Source organism: Phalacrocorax aristotelis, chromosome 21, assembly GCF_949628215.1.
Source record: "Phalacrocorax aristotelis chromosome 21, bGulAri2.1, whole genome shotgun sequence".
NCBI classification, from domain to species: domain Eukaryota; kingdom Metazoa; phylum Chordata; class Aves; order Suliformes; family Phalacrocoracidae; genus Phalacrocorax; species Phalacrocorax aristotelis.
The window spans coordinates 794,543-814,152 of NC_134296.1; the positions used below are offsets into that span (position 1 = coordinate 794,543).

At 59.0% G+C, this 19,610-nt stretch overlaps 1 protein-coding gene and 1 long non-coding RNA gene across 3 annotated transcripts in view; one reads left to right on the forward strand and one right to left on the reverse strand.

Annotated features, from left to right (window-relative positions):
* The first annotated feature begins 1,833 nt into the window (after positions 1-1,833).
* Positions 1,834-4,093, forward strand: LOC142067277 (uncharacterized). Of its 2 annotated transcripts, none has more exons than XR_012663954.1 (5): positions 1,834-1,950; positions 2,960-2,995; positions 3,095-3,130; positions 3,429-3,497; positions 3,880-3,959. It is a non-coding gene; the product is annotated as an uncharacterized LOC142067277 (long non-coding RNA). The 2 variants fall into 2 exon arrangements; XR_012663953.1 differs by lacking the exon at positions 3,880-3,959 and adding an exon at positions 3,966-4,093 and having other exon boundaries at positions 1,836-1,950.
* A 5,782-nt stretch (positions 4,094-9,875) lies between these two features.
* Positions 9,876-19,610, reverse strand: part of LOC142067377 (voltage-dependent L-type calcium channel subunit alpha-1S-like) — a 49,963-nt gene continuing 40,228 nt past the window's right edge. Inside the window, exons 25-35 of the mRNA XM_075115953.1 lie at positions 17,230-17,336; positions 16,903-16,987; positions 16,141-16,208; positions 15,496-15,557; positions 15,292-15,332; positions 14,942-15,035; positions 14,269-14,353; positions 13,584-13,696; positions 12,830-12,997; positions 12,380-12,469; positions 9,876-11,712 (exon numbers count right to left, since the gene is read on the reverse strand). Of these exons, the coding sequence (XP_074972054.1) occupies positions 11,581-11,712; positions 12,380-12,469; positions 12,830-12,997; positions 13,584-13,696; positions 14,269-14,353; positions 14,942-15,035; positions 15,292-15,332; positions 15,496-15,557; positions 16,141-16,208; positions 16,903-16,987; positions 17,230-17,336 (1,045 nt within the window). The 3' untranslated portion in view covers positions 9,876-11,580. The remainder of the gene's footprint in view (positions 11,713-12,379; positions 12,470-12,829; positions 12,998-13,583; positions 13,697-14,268; positions 14,354-14,941; positions 15,036-15,291; positions 15,333-15,495; positions 15,558-16,140; positions 16,209-16,902; positions 16,988-17,229; positions 17,337-19,610) is intronic.

Below are 19,610 nucleotides of genomic sequence, written 5' to 3' on the forward strand. Positions count from 1 at the left end.
GCGTATAATGTCAATGAAGAATCTGTGCCATTTACAGTTCTTGTGAACCACTTATCAGTGTATTTGTATTTACCTCTTTTCACGTGGATAAAACTAGACAGGCTTTCTTTGAAGTCATGACAGGTGTCTGTATCATCATGGGGACAAAACTAGTAATGCCGTAGTTTCATTGAAACTCAGGCAAACCTCCCACTGACTTCAAAACCTAAACCAGATTTTGACCACCGGCCTTTGATTCCCAGCTTGCGGCTCACAAAAAGAAATTATCCTCACACCCTTATAAACATAGGCCTAAAATAGAGCACTATTTTACTTTCAGACATGTGACATGGACTGCTGCGTGGTTTTGGAAGTGAATGATGGTTGGGAAGCACAGCGTGGTAGCTTGAATTACCGTGCAACATAACAAACAGAGGAACGTGCCAGCCTTACAAAGTATTCATGGATCTGCTATCATAATGTTGATGTCTCATGAACTCAGTACAGGCAATGAATCTAGTGCCTGTTGCTCTGTGCGGCTAGAGGATTTGCTGGTCATTACACGTGGTTACTTCTGACTATCACTGCTGTGGTTTAACCCCAGCCACCAACTAAGCACTACACAGCCGCTCGCCCACTCCTGCCCTCCCTCCGGTGGGATGGGGATGGTAATGGGAAGAGTAAAACTGAGAAAACTCATGGGTTGAGAAAAGAACAGTTTAATAATTGAAATAAAGGAAAAAGCAAACAAAAAAATAGAGTATACAAAGCAAGTGATGCACTACGCAATTCTCACTACCTGCTGACTGACACCCAGCCAGTCCCTGTTGTGTTATCAATGTTATTCTCATGCTAAATCCAAAAGACAGCAATTCACCAGCTCCTAGGAGGATAATGAACTCTATCCCAGCTGAAACCAGGACAATCAGCTGCTGAAAGAGACAAGTGAATAAGTGCTGCAAGCATGTTGACCCAATATATGCCCAATTTCACTGTGAATATGTCCCTGCCAACAGCAGTACCAGCTCCCTCCTCTGCAGTTTGGGGCACTTGCATCCTTTAGGAGAGCAGCGATGGCAGATGGCGTGAGTGTCACAGCCGGAAAGAATAAGTGCATCGGGGAAATGGGGTGGCCTTGAGCAGGTCACCACAACCAAGCCCAGCACTTCTCTCAAGCGGAGCCCTCCTCTCCTGGTGCCCAACATTCACCCGTGCCCCACACTGCCTCCAGGGACTGAAGATCCCAGTCACCTGGCTGTCCCCATTGCCCATGCTCCGAGTTGTCCCCCCACCTCCCCGTGTTTCCTCATCCCAGGGTCCCTGTTGCCCCAAGAAGAGGGGTCAATCCCAGCCCCCTGTTTACCCAAGGCGCTGGAGAGGGGTCAGAGACAATTCTGCCTAGAGACGCCTAGTTGGAGGCTGGCATCATCTCTGGTGAAGTCCTGGAGGGAAAGACTGCTGTGGGAGGCGAGCGGCACTGGGAGATGGCAGTGCTGGGAGGTGAGGGGCACTGGGAGGTGGGGGGATCTGTCTTTGGGGGGCTGTTGGAGGGCGTTTTTCTGTTGGAGCAGCGCGCTGTCACCATAGGGTGTCCGGCTGTCAGGGGTGCTCTGTCCGCCCTCCCCTTGCAACCCCCAGGTGCCTGGGCCCTTCCATGGTGCAGCCGCCCCATGCAGGAAGCTGGACTGATGTCGGGGAAAGTGGTTGGATCTGTGCCGGAGGCGGGGGCTACTCTGTGCCGAGGCTGGGCTTGTTGCCAGGGCTGGCGTCTCTGCCACGCCTGGCTTTGCCCTGGAGGCTCTCGGGGTGGGGAGCGGGGGAGCGAGGAGGAGTTCTGGGAGGGATAAATCTGCCCCTCACCTTCTCCAGCTTCACCCAGGACTTGCCACTCAGCAGAGGAAGATGAAGGCCGCAGTGCTCGGCGTGGCCCTGCTCTTCACCATCCTGCTGTGCACCCCAGAAGATGCTCAGGTGAGTCCCCAATGCCACAGGGAGGGCTCAAGGCTGGGGATGGGTCTTGGCTGCAGAACATCAGCTCTCCTGCAGGGTGAAATTTGTAGCAGGGAGCACAAAAGCCCTTGACTTGGCCACTCCCTTTCCCAAGCCAGGGGCTGCTCCAGGCTGCCCTGCACCTCCAGCCCTGGGCAATGCAGCCTTCTCCCTCCCACAATCCCATCTCTTCCCTCCGCTTCCCCTGCAATTAAGCCTCTGATGCCCAGAGACCGGGTTCCTCACTGAATCGTCAGACCTCTCTCCTCCCCGGGAGGGGCCACCACAAACTCCTACAAGGGCCCACACCTGTTTCTCGTCTTGGTGCCCCACATCCCTCCCTTCTTGGCCTCCCCATCCCATCCTTTTGATTCCCTCACGCATCTCCTGCCCGGGATCCCTGCCGTGTCCTCTCTGGGGTCCCCAGATGCCCTCCCTTCAAGCGTTCCCGATGCCTTTCCTTCCGTCTGTCCCCTCAGTCCTTTGCCTTTCATCCAGTCCACTGCGGCACAGTCTCCAGATCCCCTTCCTTGAACCCCCACTGCCAAACATGCTCCCAGTCCCCTGGCTTCGGTCCTCTGCAGTCGTCTTCCTCCTGCCCCCTCCAACCACCGCACCTGAAGTCCCCGTATCCTCTCTGCTTGAATTCCCTCACTCGCATCCCATGCAGTCCTGTCCCTTCAACACCCCGGCCCAGTCCCTTGCGGTGCGCTAATTCACCCCAGCGCCCTGTCTCTGGGTCCCCCCCACCCCGTCCTCTTTGGAGGCCCTGAATTCCCCACGCTCTCCTTGTCTCCATCCCCACCCCTGGTCCTTGCATGAGCGGGTATCGTGGGTGAAGCTTAGAGGAATGGGGCTGGGGGGAGCAGAAGGGATTTTCCTGCTCACACCAGGGGGAAGCCCTTGGACTGGAGGGACTGGGGACACCTGTGCCCCACGCACAGCCCCACCAAGGCCCAATCCAGACCACCGCTTTGCTCTTTGTCCCTAGGCAATATTTGAAGCAAGTGGAAGTTATTGCGTGAACGTAAGTAGTGGGGTGAACCTGGAGGGCAATTTGGTCCTCCCATCCCGTGCTGGGTCTGGGGACATCCCAGTGACCAGAGACCTCATGGTCTCTTAACAGAGAAGACTCACGCTCGGGCGAGTGAAGAGGGCTGAGGTAGGTACCGCGAGTTCGGCTGGCCCCAGACCCTCCTCCCCACGCCTCCTATGGCCACGACACTCCAGCGTGACCCAGTACACCCCAGGGCAACCCCAGAGAGCACCCTGCACCCCAGTGCTTGCCCAGGGAGGCCCCCTTCCCCAGGACCCCCCACTACTTCCTGTGCGCACCATACAAAATCATGTACCCCGCTTTCCCCCGGCAGCACCCTCCCCAAAGACCCCATTGCTTTCCCCTGCCTCCCAGTACACCCCAGTGCACCCAAGCACATCCCTAACCCTCCCTTTCTCCCCAGCCCCCTGTGGCTGACAAGCAGGTGGAGCTTGTGCGCCAGAAACTTGTGGCTGCAGACGTTGATGTCTAGGTGAGCAGCATCAGGGCATCTCGAGCCCCACAAAGGATCCTGAGCCCTCAGGGGTGGGCAGAACTTGGGTAGGGGACAGGGAAACAGAGGGGACTGCCCAGGATCCATGTCCCAGGGTGAGCTGGACAGAGCTGGCCCCATGCCTTTCCTTGCACTCAGTGGGGCTCTATGGGCCCAGAGGGTTGCCGTGCAGGCCAGGCATACAGGCGCCATACAGACCCCCAGGATCACCATGAGGGCTGGGCTGGGCTCTGTGAGATTTAGGGGCATCCCGGGTTAATGACACATGGGGCACGGAGCTCCGGGTGCCACAGGGGTCTCAGGAAAGCCAAGACCCTGTCGTGGGTGTATTGCGGGCTGCAATTCCCTCCTCCTTCCCTAGGTCTCTGCAGAGAGAGACGATGGGGACAAGGCCCCTCTCATGTCCCGGCAGACACTGGGGGTCATATTTTGGACTCTGCCTTTCAGGACTGGAGCCAGTGGTGACACCCGTGTCCTGCCCCCCTCCTGCAGCATGCGGAGATGATTGTCCCTCGATGAGCCCACCTGATCCCCTGGGAGCCCTGGGCCCTTTCCCTCTCACAATCAATAAACCCCTTCAGTACAGGAACGCTCTGCATGTGTGTGCGCGTCCGTGTCCGTGTTCCCGCTCCTCTGCCAGTGCCTGGATGCCTGGGTCCTCTCTGGCCACACCACCGCAATGAGCAGAGGGGCTGAGGAGGCCCGGGTGCCTGGGGTGTCTCTGTAAAGGCGATCCCTTCCCACCCACCGTGTGCCCCCAGAAAAGGGCAGATCAGGGCAAAGTGGAGTGTCCCCCTAGGAGGCTGGGAGAGGGGAAGGGCAGGTGGTGCCAGCCCTTGGGGCACCCGGTGTTTTAGAGGCACAGCGGGAAACAGGTTCTTACCGGGGCTCTGGCGAGCACCATCCCCAAAGAGCACAGTCTGGTGTCAGGACAGGAGAGGAGCGTGGACAGGCAGCCTGGACCCCAGGGTCCTCTGCCCCACTCTGGGCCCACGAGCCTTCCTGGACCCCCAGCCCACACCCTTCACTGGGGCAACCCCCATCACCAGTCAGGAAGGCGTGTTGGGGCCACCGGACACTGCAGAGAATCCCCCAGGGACATGTGGCCCAGCTCAGTCACCATGGGAGTGGGAGAAGCAGGTTCCCTGGCGCTGAGCCCCTGTGGGTCTTCTCTGATGTCTCATAGTGGGGTTCGGCACCAGCTTCAGTTGGTACCTCCACAAAAAGCCCAGGCAGGTAGAAGCCGTGGTGATCTGGGGAGCTGGAAGTGGCTAACAGGGCCACACCTTCTGGTGCCAGGTACTGGGGTCAGACGGGGGGTGTGGGCACCCCTCCTCTGTGGTGTCAGCTACTGGAGTGCGTGGGGCCCCAGTGCAGCTACTGTAGTGTTTCGGGTCCCAGTGCAGCTACTTGGAGCGAGTGGGAGTCTTTAACTTCCAGCCACAGGAGTGGGAACGCTGTGTATCCTAAAACCACTATGGGAGGGAAAGGGAAAGGGAAAGGGAAGGGAAAGCAGTGGACAAGGAGGGGGAAGGGGCATGTGCTGTCGGGGCTGGCACTCACTGGGTCTCTCCCTCTAGTCCCAGAGGCAGCTATTCTCCCAGGGCTGTAGCGTCCGCAAGCTGTTGAGCTCTACATGCAGGGAGAAGGCAGACAGATTCTGCAGGGCTTGTTCAGGCCAAACGGTCTTGGAGCTGCTGCTGCTGGAGATTCAGAGCTGTCTGTGCTGGGAAACCGGCCCTCGTGCCTAAGCCCAAGGCATGTCCTAGTGCTGCTGATCAGCCACACTTGACTCAGGGATGGGGCCTCGGCTTGAGCAGGCATTGGCCCTCAGTGAAAAGTGTCTTGGTGTCAACATGCCATGAGAGGCAGGACAGCCTCTTGCCTTTGGAGAGAGAAACAAACACTAGACGAGTCCTTTCTTCTTCAGCCACCTGCAACCCATCTTGAAACGCTTTCCCAGGGGCCAGTCCTGTCCTTGGGTGGGAGGAGAGCAGGGCAGGGCCCTGACTCCACAGGCTGCTGCTCTCCATCCCGCAAGGGTGGCCAGGAAAACCCTGCTTCCCGAGTGCTGGTGGGAGCAGGAGGACAGGCGATGCTGGGGAGGGCAGCCGCCCTCCCGCCTGCCCAGCTGAAGAAACAGCTTCCTCTGTCTCTTCCTCCTCCTTCCCAGATGGAATCTTTTCCACGCTGTCAGCCTGCCCCTTCCTGCTTCTCGGTCTGCACCAAGCGTCATGCCCTCAACCTTCAGCCATGCTCCCCCCAGGCTGAGACCCTCCTGCCTCCCATCTCCCCCTGCTCCAGCACACATAGCCCCACCTGTTCCCATGGTGCCTCCAGCTCGGGACACGTTTCAGTCTTTTGCCTAGGAATGCAGAGAAGCGCTTGGTGTCAGGACTGAGCATCAGCGCGGGCCCTCAGCCTGTCTCCTGCTCCTGTTGCACGAGAGCTGCTCTCCTGGCCGGTCTGAGTACCCCCCTTGGCCTGAGAGGTTCACTGCGGAGGGAGAGAGGGGTGTCCTGGGTCACCGCCCTGGTCGAGCTCCTCTTGGGAGAGCCATGTTCACCTGCAGGCGGATCCAGAGGAGGACCCGAGGGGCTACTCACAGCTGCGTGAACAGGATGTTCTCCTGCTGTGCAGGGCCAGGGGCCTGCGAGGGGCTGTGGCTGGGATGGACAGTGCAGGCTGGTGGGTAGCTAGCGTATGGGTTTGGGAACGGTTGAGGTGTTTGTGCTGTGAGCCCGTGGTCCAGTGCAGAGGGAACGGAGAACACAGAAGTCGTCTCAGTGTGATGTGCGTGAATGGCAAAGGAATGTGAATTTGGAGAGGAAAAATGCCTGCTCGTCTCTGGGCTGGGACTGCTCTGAAGTCGCAAAGTCATGACCTGTAGCTGTCCCTGCTAGACCCTGGGGAGTCACTGCTGACACCGCTATGCCACCTTGGCCCTTTCAGTGGGAAGGAGCTGATGCAGAGGGATGTTCACTGCGGGGTCTGTCCATGCTGTTTCACTCCCTACTGGTGCCCAGAGGAGAGCACGTATGGATTTCATCCAACACTGCAGCAGAGAGCAAAGGGGCCAAGAAAGTCTGCTCAGGAAGGTGCTGCGGAGGAGATGATCCTCCCCGGCAGGACCTGGGTCTGGGCAGCCAGGCAGAGGGGAGGGAGATGTTCAAGCTGCACAGCAGAATGGAACGTCAAGGGATGTCAGGAGCTGGCACTGCCTCCAGCAAATCCGTCCCAGGCCCCCCGCTGGGGACCCAGGGTCTCTGCCCAGGGTGGTTTGACACAGCTGGTTTGACCAGCAGCGAAGCTGAGCACGTATCCCAGAGACGCATAGATGCGCGCACAGACACATGCACAGGACACACAGACGGACAATCACACAGCCTGCCACAGCCAAGACACTGCCACCAGCAGCCCCCATGCACAGGACCCCCATCACACGTCTGCACCCACAGCCATGTTCCCTCCTCCGCTGCGACTGGCACAGACCGACGATCACTCGTGCAGGCACACGCGCGCACACTCGGGTCCCCCAAGCTGGCCCCTCTGCTGCCCGCGACCCCTGCCTGGACCCCAGCCTTCTGACCCACCCCTGGGTCCCCAGGTCGATGGCTGGTCCAGCTCGGTGCTCACTACAAACATGCAGCACTCGCACAGCCATCCCACGGGCACCCCACACTCGCTGGTCCCCCCGAGGAGGACCAGCACCGACCCCTGCCCATCTGATTCCCCAGCCCAGATGCGAGTTCCCCCTGCTCCTGCCTGGTCCAGCCTGAAGTTTGCTGGTGAAAACCCACGCACATCCCACGCAGAGCCCATCTGGGGGGGGGATACAGACCCTCGTCCCCTCAGCAGGGGCAGCTCCAGTCACCAGCGCAGAACCCCTCACTCACCCTGTGAAGGGGAAACCCAAATTGCCACTGCCCAGCAAAGGCACCTGGTGACCAAGGAGTGATTTGGCAGGGAGGGCAGCAAGGGTTTAAGCTGGTGATGCCGTAAAAGTTGGTGAAAGAAACTCTTTAAGGCTCGTTCTTTAGAGTTTTAGAAAGTGGGCGTTTATTGCAGTACTGGGTACACAGGGGATCGCTCCACCTAATGTGCATGCCGGGTTCTTGTATTGCAGAGAATATATACTCAAAAAGTTTGCATAGTCATTAGATTTTGGGGAACGTATAATATTCATGCTACTCATTAATATACGCAAATGGCCTTGGCGCATGCGCAGTCGAGATCAGTGGCGGTCTTCCAAATTTCTTTGGTGGTCACCGATAGTCTTCCTCACCGTGTTCGCTAGTTGAACTCAATCTTCAAGCGTGCTCAGTACCCTTTTGGCTCGTTTTCAAGGTTATTCCATGTGCTTATTTTACAAAAATCTACTAATCAGGATTTATTTTTCCGTAACGCTAAATCACGTCAATTAGTAAGGAATGTATCCTACCAGGGTGCAGTGTTACATCGTACCCAGGATATATTGTCCAAGGACACAATACTTAAATCATGTCCATACTCCTCCTGCTGTCTAAAAATGTTTTCCTAACCTTATCTTGCTTGTAAATGTATCTCCTACCTATCATACTTGTAACTATAGTTTTGGTTATTTTGATTATAGACAGGGACCAGATGTTCCATCTGGTATCAGTGATGCCCAGATGTCCTGCACATCCCCGATGTCCCATCTGGTGTCACTGGCAGGGAGCAGGGGCCCGCACAGAGAGACAAGCCGCAGGATGGAATCGCGAGGGTCCTGCAATGGCGGCGCCCTTGCCAGCAGAGCTGGGCTGGGGATGGACCCACGGCCAGCGCTCACAGGACAGGCACTGGCCCCAGCGTGGGGAAGGAACGGGCTCCTGCCCCGCAGGTGCCGAATCCCTCCAGAAGGGCTTGTGGCAGTAGGACTCTGCCCCAACGCATTCCTGTGTTTAAGCACAAAGGTCCGTTGAATTTGCCTCAAGGGGCACAGGAAAAACTCCCACACACTGGTCCCCCCTGTAGCTGGTTTTGAGGACACACACCGTTCCCGCCCCACTGGCTAGAGGCCCGGGCCCCCCCTGGGTCCAGTAGCAGCACTGGGACCCCCACTGGCTCCAGGACCTGACACCACAGAGCCCACGGTGCCCACACCCCTGCTCTCATTCCTGTTGCGGGCCCCAAATCCACGCACACTGCTCTTGGCAGCAGCTCACACTTAATCCTTGCAAAACAAACGCACGCACTCCCCTCCCCACAGCCCCCAAGAGAGTGAGTTACACGGAGCGAGCGTTAAGAGAGGATCTGTTACACTACTATTATTATTATTGCTATTACTCGTATTATTATTAGGGTTTATTTCCTTATTCTTATGAAGGTTAATGGGATCGCCAGGAGTGGTTAACACAATGGCCACGAGGTGACTGTCGGTATCTCCTGGAGCTTGTGCTTGCAAAGGACCCAAGGCCTTTGCCAGGCCAGGCCAAGGGCTCCCTTCCCCCGCCACTCCTCCACCAGTTTGCACAGTCCCACCCACCCCCTCCTACATCCCAGACCCTCCAGTTTGCATCCTGACTAAACCTGACCCGTTGCCAAGTCTGGCTTTGCCTGCAGCCCCTTGACAGCCCATCAGTCAGTGCCACTGCTGAGGTGTGGCCTCCTTACTGCCTCCCTTACCACTTGTGCTCAGGGCAGTGGCTCCGCACCTTCTTCCTGATGACTTCTTACTTTTCCTATTACCTGCTTCTGCATCTGGGCAGATGCCCTTAAAGGAACAGGCACTCTCTCCTTCCACATGCCCCTACACGCACCACCAAGGAGGACAAATGGGACAGTGACAGGAGGGTCTCTGCAGAGACCCTGTGGAGGGGAGACCCCTTCCCCTGTGGCACAGGACAGCAGGTGCAGCTGGAGACCACTCCCAGAGGAGCACTGGACCCACGACAAGCCCCCCAGCCCCGGAGGGAGGGGATGGAAATTGGTGACTTCTGGCACAGGAGGAAGGCTCCTTTTGCTCCTGCAAAGCTGCGGGTACATGGGAAGCGCAGCCCCTGGAAAGAGGCGAGGAGGAGCCAGGCCCACCACGGAGACACGGGCGCCAGCTGAGCCTGAAGACCCATGGCACAGGACAGGCTGGGGGTGACTGTGCCGCAGAAGCAACTTTGCTGAAAAGGACCTGGAGGCCTGGGATGGTTCTGGCTGAGAAGGGGTTAATTCTCTTCACTGCGGTGCCTGTGGTGGTCGGGGACCTTTCCAGCTTCCCGCGCTCTGCCGCGTGGCGGGAGGCTGGGCGGGGCGGGGCCACGCCCGGGGCAGCTGACCCCGACTGGCCAATGGCATGTTCATTCCATACCATGTGACACCCCTCCCCCCCCCGGGTTTCGCGCCTCTCGTTGTTTTCCTTTCCATTGCATTTTTGTTGTTGCTGATTTTTTAATTTTAAATTACTAAACTGTTCTTATCCCAACCCACGAGCGTCACCCTTCTGATTCTCTCCCCCATCTACCGGTGGCAGAGTGAGCGAGCGACTGCGTGGGGCTGAGTTCCCGGCTAAACCACGACACCCTCACTTTCAGCATCCAAAATCCTCTTTTAACTCTCAAAGCCTCATTTTCATGTTCCAAACCTTCACTTTCAGGGTCCAAACTCCTCTGTTAAGGCACAAAGCCTCCTTTAGAGGTCCCAAACCCTCACTGTTAGGGTTCAAACCTGTCTTTTTTACTGTCTAACCCTCATTTATATGTTGCAAACCCTCACGTTCAGGGCCTAAATCCGTTCTTTAAAGCTCAAAGCCTCATTTTTAGGACCCAAACCCTCACTTTTAGAGTGAATCCGATCTTTTAATCACCAAACCGTCATTTTCTCATTACAAACGGTGACATTATAATACATATTATTTTAATATAGTAGTATTATAGTATTATATTTCAAAGTACAGATCGGCGACCAATGATTACAATGCTCAGTTAACTGCTTCCTTGTGAGGGGATCGAACCCACCCCCACCGCCCTTCCAATGCTTCAGTCAACGCCCTAGAGGTGACTTCTTTAAGACGTTGCCTTTAGACGATTCCCCACCCATATTAAATGTGACTTCCAAAACAACTATCTGATCCGAACATGCAAAAATAAATCCATATTCTGATAACCACGCCAAAATTCAGAGACCAGTCAAGACAAGTAGCCAAACTGGGGACTCAAACCCCGTTCAGTGGGACTCTAACCCGCTTGGTCAACTTCGGGGACTCGAAGCCCTTTCCAAACCAGGCAGGGGACTCGGACCCCCCCAACAAGAAAACATCCTTGGCAAAGTTCTTTTTCTCTTAATAACTGACCAAAACAACTATTACAAGCACCGGTACTTAAAACCAAATTATAACTACAATTTCCAATTAAACAACCTTTCCCCTCCTGCGCGGGCAGCCCTTTGGCTGGTACGTGAGGCATTCACGCCAGCAAGCGCCTCATTCCTTGACCTCTCGCCGGGCCTCGAACCCAGCGGCGGGACTCGAACCCGGGGCCCTGGCTGGCGCTCCGGGCGCGCCCGTAGCAACGTGCTCGTCCGTCGGCACGCGGCCGCAGCGGGGCGGGGCCAGAGAAGGGGCGCTGCGGTGGTTGGCGGGGGGCCCTGCCTGTCCCCGCCTGGCGGGCGCCATTGGCTGAGAAGCCGGGAAGAGGGTGGGCGGGCGCCTGGGGGAGCTCCTGCAGAGCCCGCGCGGGCCGGCGCGCGGGGCCAGTCGCCCTCTTGTGAACTGAAGCCGGGCCCTTCGGCCTGCCCTGGGCTGGGGCCACTTGCGGAGCCCCCAGGGGCGGCGGGAGGAGCGCTGACAGGCTGGGCCTCCCCTCTCTAGATTCAGTCTTGGGAATGCTTCCTATCTTCCTCGTTTTTAAGAAAAAAATGGCATAGAAGTTGTAACATTTTCCACACGCTCCCGAATTCCCCTCCCGCAGTGTGGAACGTCTTGAGCACCCCACTTTGGAGACAAATCTTCTACAGTTCTACAGCCATCTCAATTGCCACATCTTTTAGATTTATTTGTTCTTCCTCCCCTTCTTCTTCTTTCTCATGTTTGACTTTTTTTTTCTCTCTGGTTTCACCTGGGGCTTTCCGGTTGCGCCATCTTCCCATGAACCTGCACTCGATAAATGCAGGTGTACGCTGGGTTTCCCCAGTTGCTCTTCACAAGAAGTTTGATAGACGGAAAGGCTCTGGGAAGCGGCGCGTTCTGTGAAGAAGAGTGGGAAAAGGAAACGGGGGTGTTAAGAGCGGCAGTGCAATCACCCCGTCTTTGCATGCCGGCCCGGCTGGGGCTCGGTCTCCCTTCCCTCTGCCCCTTCCCGCTGCTGCTTGCTCTGTGCTGACAGGGAGGCCGGGGAGGCGCTCCTGCGCGTGGGGCACCTGGTGTGCAACCCCGCCGAGCTCCCGCTGCCTGCTGTGCCTGCTCTCCCCCTGGCAGGCGTGAGAGCGCCGCGGGAGAAGGGGCGTGCTATGGTGGGAGGAGAGGACACTGTCCAGCCTGCCAGCAGGCCGCAGCATGGAGCGACGGTGCTGCCCGACGCCTCTCGCCACCAGGCCGCCCTGTTTCTCCACGGCACAAAGACGCTGCTTGCATGGAGTGGGCGCACGTGCAGCTGCCTCTGCTGAAGGCACCGGGCGCAGCCAGGGATCTCTCGGGACTCGTGCTCCTACGGGCCTGACCCTGCCCTTGCTACCCTCTTGCTACCACCACTGCGTGCTACTCAGCCCTCCCAAGCCCGCAGGTCTCTCTCTCATGACGGTGGCCCGGGCCCCTCTGCCCAGGGAGAAAAGAAAGCATGCGTGCCCTTCCTCCATGGACTTGCAGGCAAACCTGCTGTGCTCCCTGGCATCTCGTCCCCGTGCGTGGAGCGTACCTTCAGAGGGAAGGTCTGAATAGCCTCTTTTGCCACGTTGTACGTGAACGTCCCAAGGAGAGTTTCCTCTTCTCCGTCCGCATCCACTCCCTCAGGGGCAAAGCACAAGGAGAGCCGCTCAGACTCATCCCGACAGAGAGGCAAGGTACGCGCTGGCTCAGCCCTGTTATCCACCCACCCTCTCCTGGGGCTCGAGCAGCAGCCTAGCACCGGGTATGGTGGAGCTCAGTCTCCGCTTTGAGATTTGGTCAAGAACCCAGAGGTGCTTGGCCAGAACAAACCTTAAGAGGGATGAAACCTCTCGAGCCCCTGAAGCGTCCCGCGAGGGCACTGCAGTGCTCGCGAGAGATCAGGACACAAACCCCAGAAGATGCACAAAAGCAAGCAGGGCCCTGTCCTGGCTTTGCCCCAGGGTCAGATGCCCGCCAGAAGCGCCCAGCAGAGACTTACAAAGACAACGACGTCTCTGGGGGCGCTGATGACGGTCCCAGATGGAGACACGTCTTTGGAGATGTGCTGCACAGTGACGGCAGTCAGATGGACTCGTGCTGGCAACCTGATGACCACCTGGCCCTGATGCCCTTGGAAAGGCCAGCAGTTTCCTGGGGAAACATCCGCCTGCAACCAGAACGCGACAGCAGTGAAGTGTGAGAGAGCACTGGGGCCAACACCACTGCCCATGTAGCTCGAAGCATAGGCGCCAGCATGTCTGTGGGGCCTATTTCAGCTTGAAAATGAGGCGCCTGTGAGGAACTGGACAGAAGTAGGAGGCCCCCTGCCCTGCCTGACAAAGGGGGTCTCAGTATTAGGGAGCAGAGGAGAAGAGTGGTTACGAAAGCATCGTAGTCAGGCCCGCGCAGAAACACGTCCCTGCCCAGCGGCTCTGCAGGGCACCCGCCACCTTCCGCCCACAAAAAGGCACAGTTAGGGGTGAGTGTGGAACCAGGGTCGCCAGGGAGGAAGGCTTTCACCCAGCTGTGGCAGAGGACTGTGGGCAAGATGCAGCAGTTCACCTCTGTTCACCTCGCCAGGGGAACCACGGATCTCTAGCAAGCCCAGCCCTGTGTGAGAGCTTTGGTGTCCGGAACCTGAGCAGCACGGTGGGCTTGACCAGTACCACTGGCCTGAGGGGAGAGCCCCTGAGGTCAGTCCCCAACTTCTCAGGAAGGAAGGACACCTTCCCTGAAGATTTCTGCTACGATACCTGCAAAATAGTCTCAGGAGGCTTGGCAGCGCGGAAGAACCATAAAACCCTGCAGCCCCAATTCTCTTGGCAGTCGTAGGTCTCGGAAGTTCTCTGCCTGTCAATGGTGGCACCTGTAAGGAAGGGAGAGCAGATGACTGCTAGAGGCCGCAGACTAGAAGGGAGCTGGTGCTCAGGCAGTATTTGTGACGCCGCCGTCCAGCTCCACGTCTGTCAGTCCTGTCCTCATCACCACGCTGGGGGCGGGGGGGTGCCCAGCTGCACAGAGCAATGACGGCAGCCCCATCTCTGGTGAGTGCTTCTCTCACAGCACCACGAGGAGAAGGTCTGAGGGCTCTGGGAGCCTGCAGGCGCCCACGAGCATGACAGCAGACCAAAGCTGAGGGCTTGGAGCATGAGCAGCAAAGGACGGCCCAGCCATTCCCTTTGCAAATGCAGCGCAGAGGAGCAGAGCCCCTCCATCAGCACAGGAAGACGTGCGGGGGCAGCGCCAGGGGCACCTGTGCGGAGACCAAGGGCTTGACTGGGAGGGAGTCTGAGCGACCCACTCTGCCACAGCCTTGCTCTTGGACCCCGTGAAGGATTTAAGCTGCCCCATTCTGGAGAGCGGCGCCTGGAGCACGGGCTCCTTTGGGGAGTGCTACAGGCAAGCGCAGGGCAAGGACTGGGCTGCTTGTGTCCATACCAGAGCTTTCCAGGGCCCAGTCAGACATCTCGACGTAGGCATCCAAAGCCTTCTTGGACGCTGCCTGGTTCAATTCCTGAGCTTCCTGGGAATGCCAGAAATCAACACAGAAAAGGACCGCATCAGCAGGCAGTGCAGCGTGGCTCCTAGTGCCCGCAGAGGCAAAGGGTCAGTGTCAGGAAGGCAAGGCAAGGCAAGCCTTGTCCACAGAGCTGCAAGACACTCTGCTGCTGGCGTGAGCCGTGAGGACTAGGAAGATTATCTGTGGCCATGGCCATGGCCATGACCCCAAGGTGTGCTGATGTGGGTCCCCACACCACCGTCCACACCCTCTGTGCTCTCCAAGTCAGGAGGGGGAGAGGCTCAGGCCCTGTAAGCCATGGCTGGCACTGTACGTGTGCCTGGGTCCCACCACCGCCTCAGGAGCCTGCTCAGAGGAGCCAGAGGCACCAGCGCACCTAGGAAAGGCTCTCAGGAGTCCTCTGCTGCCTGAAGCAGCCTCATTTTGCTGGGGCTGGAGAGGGGCCTGTGCAGTGCAGAAGCTCACCCAGCAAGCTGCTGGGGCAAAGGCTGGGTTGCTGCAGTCAGCAGTCTGACCCCACCAAGAACCCTGAAGAAAATGTTCTCAGGGGTTCTGCCCAGCCAAGCCTCCCTCCCCAAAATGCAGGATCACCTTCAAACTGCGGATCTGTGCCCTCAGCCGAGCCACCTCCTCCAGCAGAAAGCGTGTCTTTTGGGTTTCCTCCGCCGCCAAAACGGGCAAGTTCCTGCACGACAGGAAAGCCGATCTGGTCAGAGAGCGGCCCATCGCCTCTGGGGAGCGTCTGAGCTCAGCAAGAGGAGAGAGAGACACGTGTGCTTTCCCTGCTTTGCCAGTGCTTCCCTTCCGCACCAGGCTGAGCAAAAGGCAAAGGCAGGAGGGAAGTACGGGAGCCCTGGCTGTTAGGAAAGTGAGTGCAGGTAGCACGAGGTCGGCTGACGCTTCTGCACAGAACCAGTTCCAGCTCAGGAAACCTCTCTTACCACAGCATCTTCAGGTTTGCCGACGACACACGTGTCAGCTCCTGGGAGGGAAAAATGCTCCATTAGAGCATCTGCTACCAGAGTTGCCGCGGCTTCCCAGGAGAGGCTTCCCTAGGAAGGCACAAGCCGCTTCTTTGGGTCAGCCTGCGTGGCAGCAGCACAGCCTGTGATTCCTCCAGCCACTGCCAGCAACGAGTCACTGACCTCTATCAGTCCCTTTGCCTGCGTTGTCCACACCGGCAGCGAGGTCGCGCAGTAAGCACCAGCTGCAATTCCCATCACCGAGAGACGGTTATTTTAGCGGAGTTGCTAGCCATCCCCCTGCAGCTGCGTTGTCGCCTGCCTGGTGCCCTGGGGCTGGGCAGCAGGTGAGCTGAGGAGGTGGGGAACGTGGGGTGCAGAGAGAGGACGCGCCTCTGACCGGGAGCCATCAGCCCAGGCTTGAGGGGACTGCGTAGCCGTGGCCTTCAGGTGTGCTCGGTGCCCCAGAGCTACTCCCCATTTCCCCTCACTGCTTCGGTGAGCACCGAGGCTGGGCTGCATGGGCTAGGAGAGGTACCTCTCCATGGGTCCCCCTGCACGGCCCCTCCCGTCTGGGAATCCCCAGCTCAGGCTTGGAAAGAGCTACGCCCTTCTCTCACAGACTTGCAGACTAAGCAAGCCATTTGGCCCAGTGGCCAGAGCAGCAGCACGGCTGGGAGGCTACCAGTCTTACCGGTAGTCCAAACGCCAGTGCCAGTCAAGGACCTCCTCAGGACGCACCCGCACCACGGGCGTTTCACACATACTGGCCCAAAAGGAAAGCTGGCATCCAGCACAGCCAGGCTGTGTTTGCTCATGAAAACTCACCCAGAGCCACTGGGAGCCACAGGAAGAAGACTTTCAGGAACCTCTTGCTCTGCGGGCCCATCTTTTGCCTAGAAGAGAGTCCTTTGGGTGTCAGTACTGCAAGTCTTGGGCAAACCCCCTCACCCGTGGATTTCCCTCCTCAGGCCCTAAAGCCATTGCTTTGCACGCCTTTCCACACCATTCAACGCTGCAGGCAGATCTTCCCCAAACGAAGGGCTCCAGGAGCACCTTCCGAAAGGGAATGAAAATCATGCAGGGAAGTAGAGAGGTTGAGCAAATGAGGACTGCTTTTCAGTAGTCCTTCTGGTGTGGACCTTGCTCTCTCTCTTTGGCTGAGAGAGCAGGCCTGTTCTCACTTGCAGTCACACAGATTGCTCTTAGGGGTGTTTCTCCACACAGCTGGGAAGCGCAGGGGCCTTGTCTGGCTTTCCTTCCAGACCTGTGTGGTCTCTTGCCAGAGCTGGGGAAGACCCTTGCCCTGCGGAGGCTTGGCTGTGCTCCTGAGCTTCTGGCTACACGGCGGTTTGTCCTACTACATCTCCGGGAGGGTTCTGGGGCTCCGGCAAACGCCTGGGAGTGGGGCTGCCAAGGGGCTTTGCTCTTGGCTCTCCCCGAGAACGGGCACCGCACAAACTTTGGCGCACGAGCGGGAGCCCCGGGCTGCTGGGTGGGGAACACCCTCTGCTCTCCCCCTTGCTTGGGGGAAGGGACATTCCCCTTCTCCCCCCGCCCCCCACCACAGCAGAAACAGGTAGTACGTACCTGGCAAAGATGCGTGTGCTCAGCAGATGTCTCCACAGGGAGACAAGGGCACCTGCCGGATGCCAAGCCAGGCTGAGGACCGCCCCTGGGCAAAAAAGCCAGAGAAAAGTTAGGCCTGTCTCTTGAGGTCTCTTCTCTAGGATGCCCAGCCACACGTGTTTGAGCTCCCTGCGGGAAGGCGGGCACCCAGTCCTACGCACTCCCTCCCTCCCTGGGGCAGCCTGCACTTCTCCTGCCTCTCGTGACATTTGGCCAGAGCTCTGGCACAGCGCAGCTCTCCAAGTTCACCCCAGGGGACTTCACAGCAAGCAGCAGTGCTGAGCTTACTTGCAATTCCTGTGGCCTTGTTGCGCCACTTGGCAGGCCCTTGCGTGGCAGAGCAGGGAGCCGAGGTGGAAGGGACCGTCACCAGCTCCACCTCCACGCACAGGTTCCTGTGGGAGGAAAAAGACAAATGCTGGTTGCCCACCATCGCCACGCCACGGGAGCCGAGGCGGGCAGGAGCAGCCTGAGCAGAGGCCCTTGTCAGAGGACGGGCTGCCCCAGCCCACCCGGCAGGACAGCCCTATTCTGAGCCCGTCACTCCCTGCTCCCTGGCACCAACTGCCCCTTCGCAGACAGCTCTCGGTGGCCGTCTGGGGAGAGGGCACAGGCTGCTGTCCCCCACCGTGGGCCGTCCCCCACCATGGGCCACACCCCTCCTCCCTGGTCACTGGCGTTCTCCCGACCCCTCTCCTCCCCGCACAGCTGCCCCACCACAGCCAGGCAGGACCCCGCCTCAGCATCCCAAGGGGGGGGCAGTGTCAGGTCCCAGGGGCTGGCCTGATGTGCAGCAAAATCTCCCTGCAAATCAGGGTGGGCTCTGACCCCTGCAGCACAAGGCTACCCCCTCCCCAAAGGCCCCTGCTGCACACTGGCTTCTGACGCCACTGACTACATTGGGCCACGGCCCTGCTACTCCGCCCGAACCTGACGCCCCAGGCAGGAGCAGCCCACTTCGTACCCGCTGGCCTGGCAGCAGCTCGGCCCCGCTGCCTCCCCTGCCAGCTCTTGTCTGGCATTAATCCCAACGGAGCCTTTGGAGGCCCCTTGGTGTCTTCCCTGGGGGGCCTTTCTCCTCGCCATCTCTGGGCCAAGGCAGGCTCCCCGCTCAGCTCTTCCCCCTCAGCCCCAGCAAGCGTGGCCTGCCCAGGCAAAACCAGCTCCAGTAGCAGCCACGTGCCTGCCGCCTCTCAGCAGGAGCGCACCTGCCCGGGCAACAGCCACACACATCTGTGGGCTCCTGCCCCACGCGCCACAGGGCTGTGCGGGTGGCCAGCTCTGAGCTCACAGTGGTGGCTCTGACGTCACACTGGGGCTCCCCAGGGCTGAGCCGGGAGGGGCAGAGCGGCTGCTGCCGTCCCAGGCGCTGGGAGCCCGTGCCTGTGGGCGCGCTGAACCCTGCCACGCTCCCGTGCCAGGCGGCTGCCTGGCCTGGCCTGCCGGGCAGGGTTCCATCTCTCCTGGGCACCCCCGGGAAACCAGAAAGGGTGCTGGAAAGGGGGCTTTGCTCTTGCCCCACGAGACAGCCGCTTCCAGCAGCGGTTCTCCTCTCGGAACCCTTTTGTGGGCCAAGAAGAAAAAGGGCCAGTAGACCGGAATGTGCTGTCAGGCGCCCAGCGGTACATCTGGTTAGCAAGGACTGTTTGTTTTCTTGCCCCTGCTGGTTCTGCCTCCGCTTCCCTCATTTGAAATGGCAGCGTGAGCATGCTCCTTCCTTGTCTTGCAGTGGCCTGGAGGGCCCAGGAGCAGAGGGGCACAGGCTGCGCTGAGGGCTCTGGGCAGCACGGCCCGTACCAGGCTCCCAGCCTGGCAGCACGGGGTCACAGGCTGTATGGAGCACGGCCCCGCCAAGTCCCACCTCACTGCCCGCTGGGAGCCCCACGCCGGTGCAGGGCCAAGCCGTGCTGGGGCAGTGCGGGGCTCCAGCTACACAGCCATGCCAGCCGCTTTAGCAGGGGAGCACAAGGCGCCCACTTCCCCCTGGGCAGCCCCAGGCTTGCCTGGGCCCATGGACCCGCCAGCGCAGCGGGCCGTCCAGGCAGCAGAGCTGCCAGTGCCGTTGATGACAGGAGGGCCCTGGCAGCAAAGGGTGCCTGAGGGGCTTGCGGCAGGCTGGGCAGCTCTCACACTCACGGGTCAGGGCGGCATTGGGCGTGATCCTCTGGGTAGGGACGGGCTTCCCTCATCCAGCTCTGGAAGGGGGCTCCTGTGGGAGCGGTTCCTGCCCCTGGAATGCTCCAGATGGGCTTTCCGAGTCAACAGAGAACGTGGCTGACTGGGACATCCTTGATGGAGAAGGCGCTATACCCCAGGATGCCATGTCCATGACAGCAACTGCAGGACGGAGAAACAAAGGGTTGCAAAAGGCAGCGCCTGTGGGAGCGAAGAGCCTAGCCTTAGCATTAGATGGTGGAGCCCACGATGGCAGCACCCCAAGGGCTGCGGAACCAGACAGCCTTTCTGGGAAGCCCAGAGGCGGTGGTCCGTCAGAAGGGAACACGGGTCAGGGAGCTCAAATTGGCAAGGGCAGAACAGAATAACGAGGGGCGAAACGCTCAAAACTTCCCCGTCGACAGTAACCAATGTGACACAGAAGGACCCCCAACAGAGAGCAGCGAGATCTAGAACGGGGACGCGCACGGGCTGAGGAACGGGGTTTCCGACAG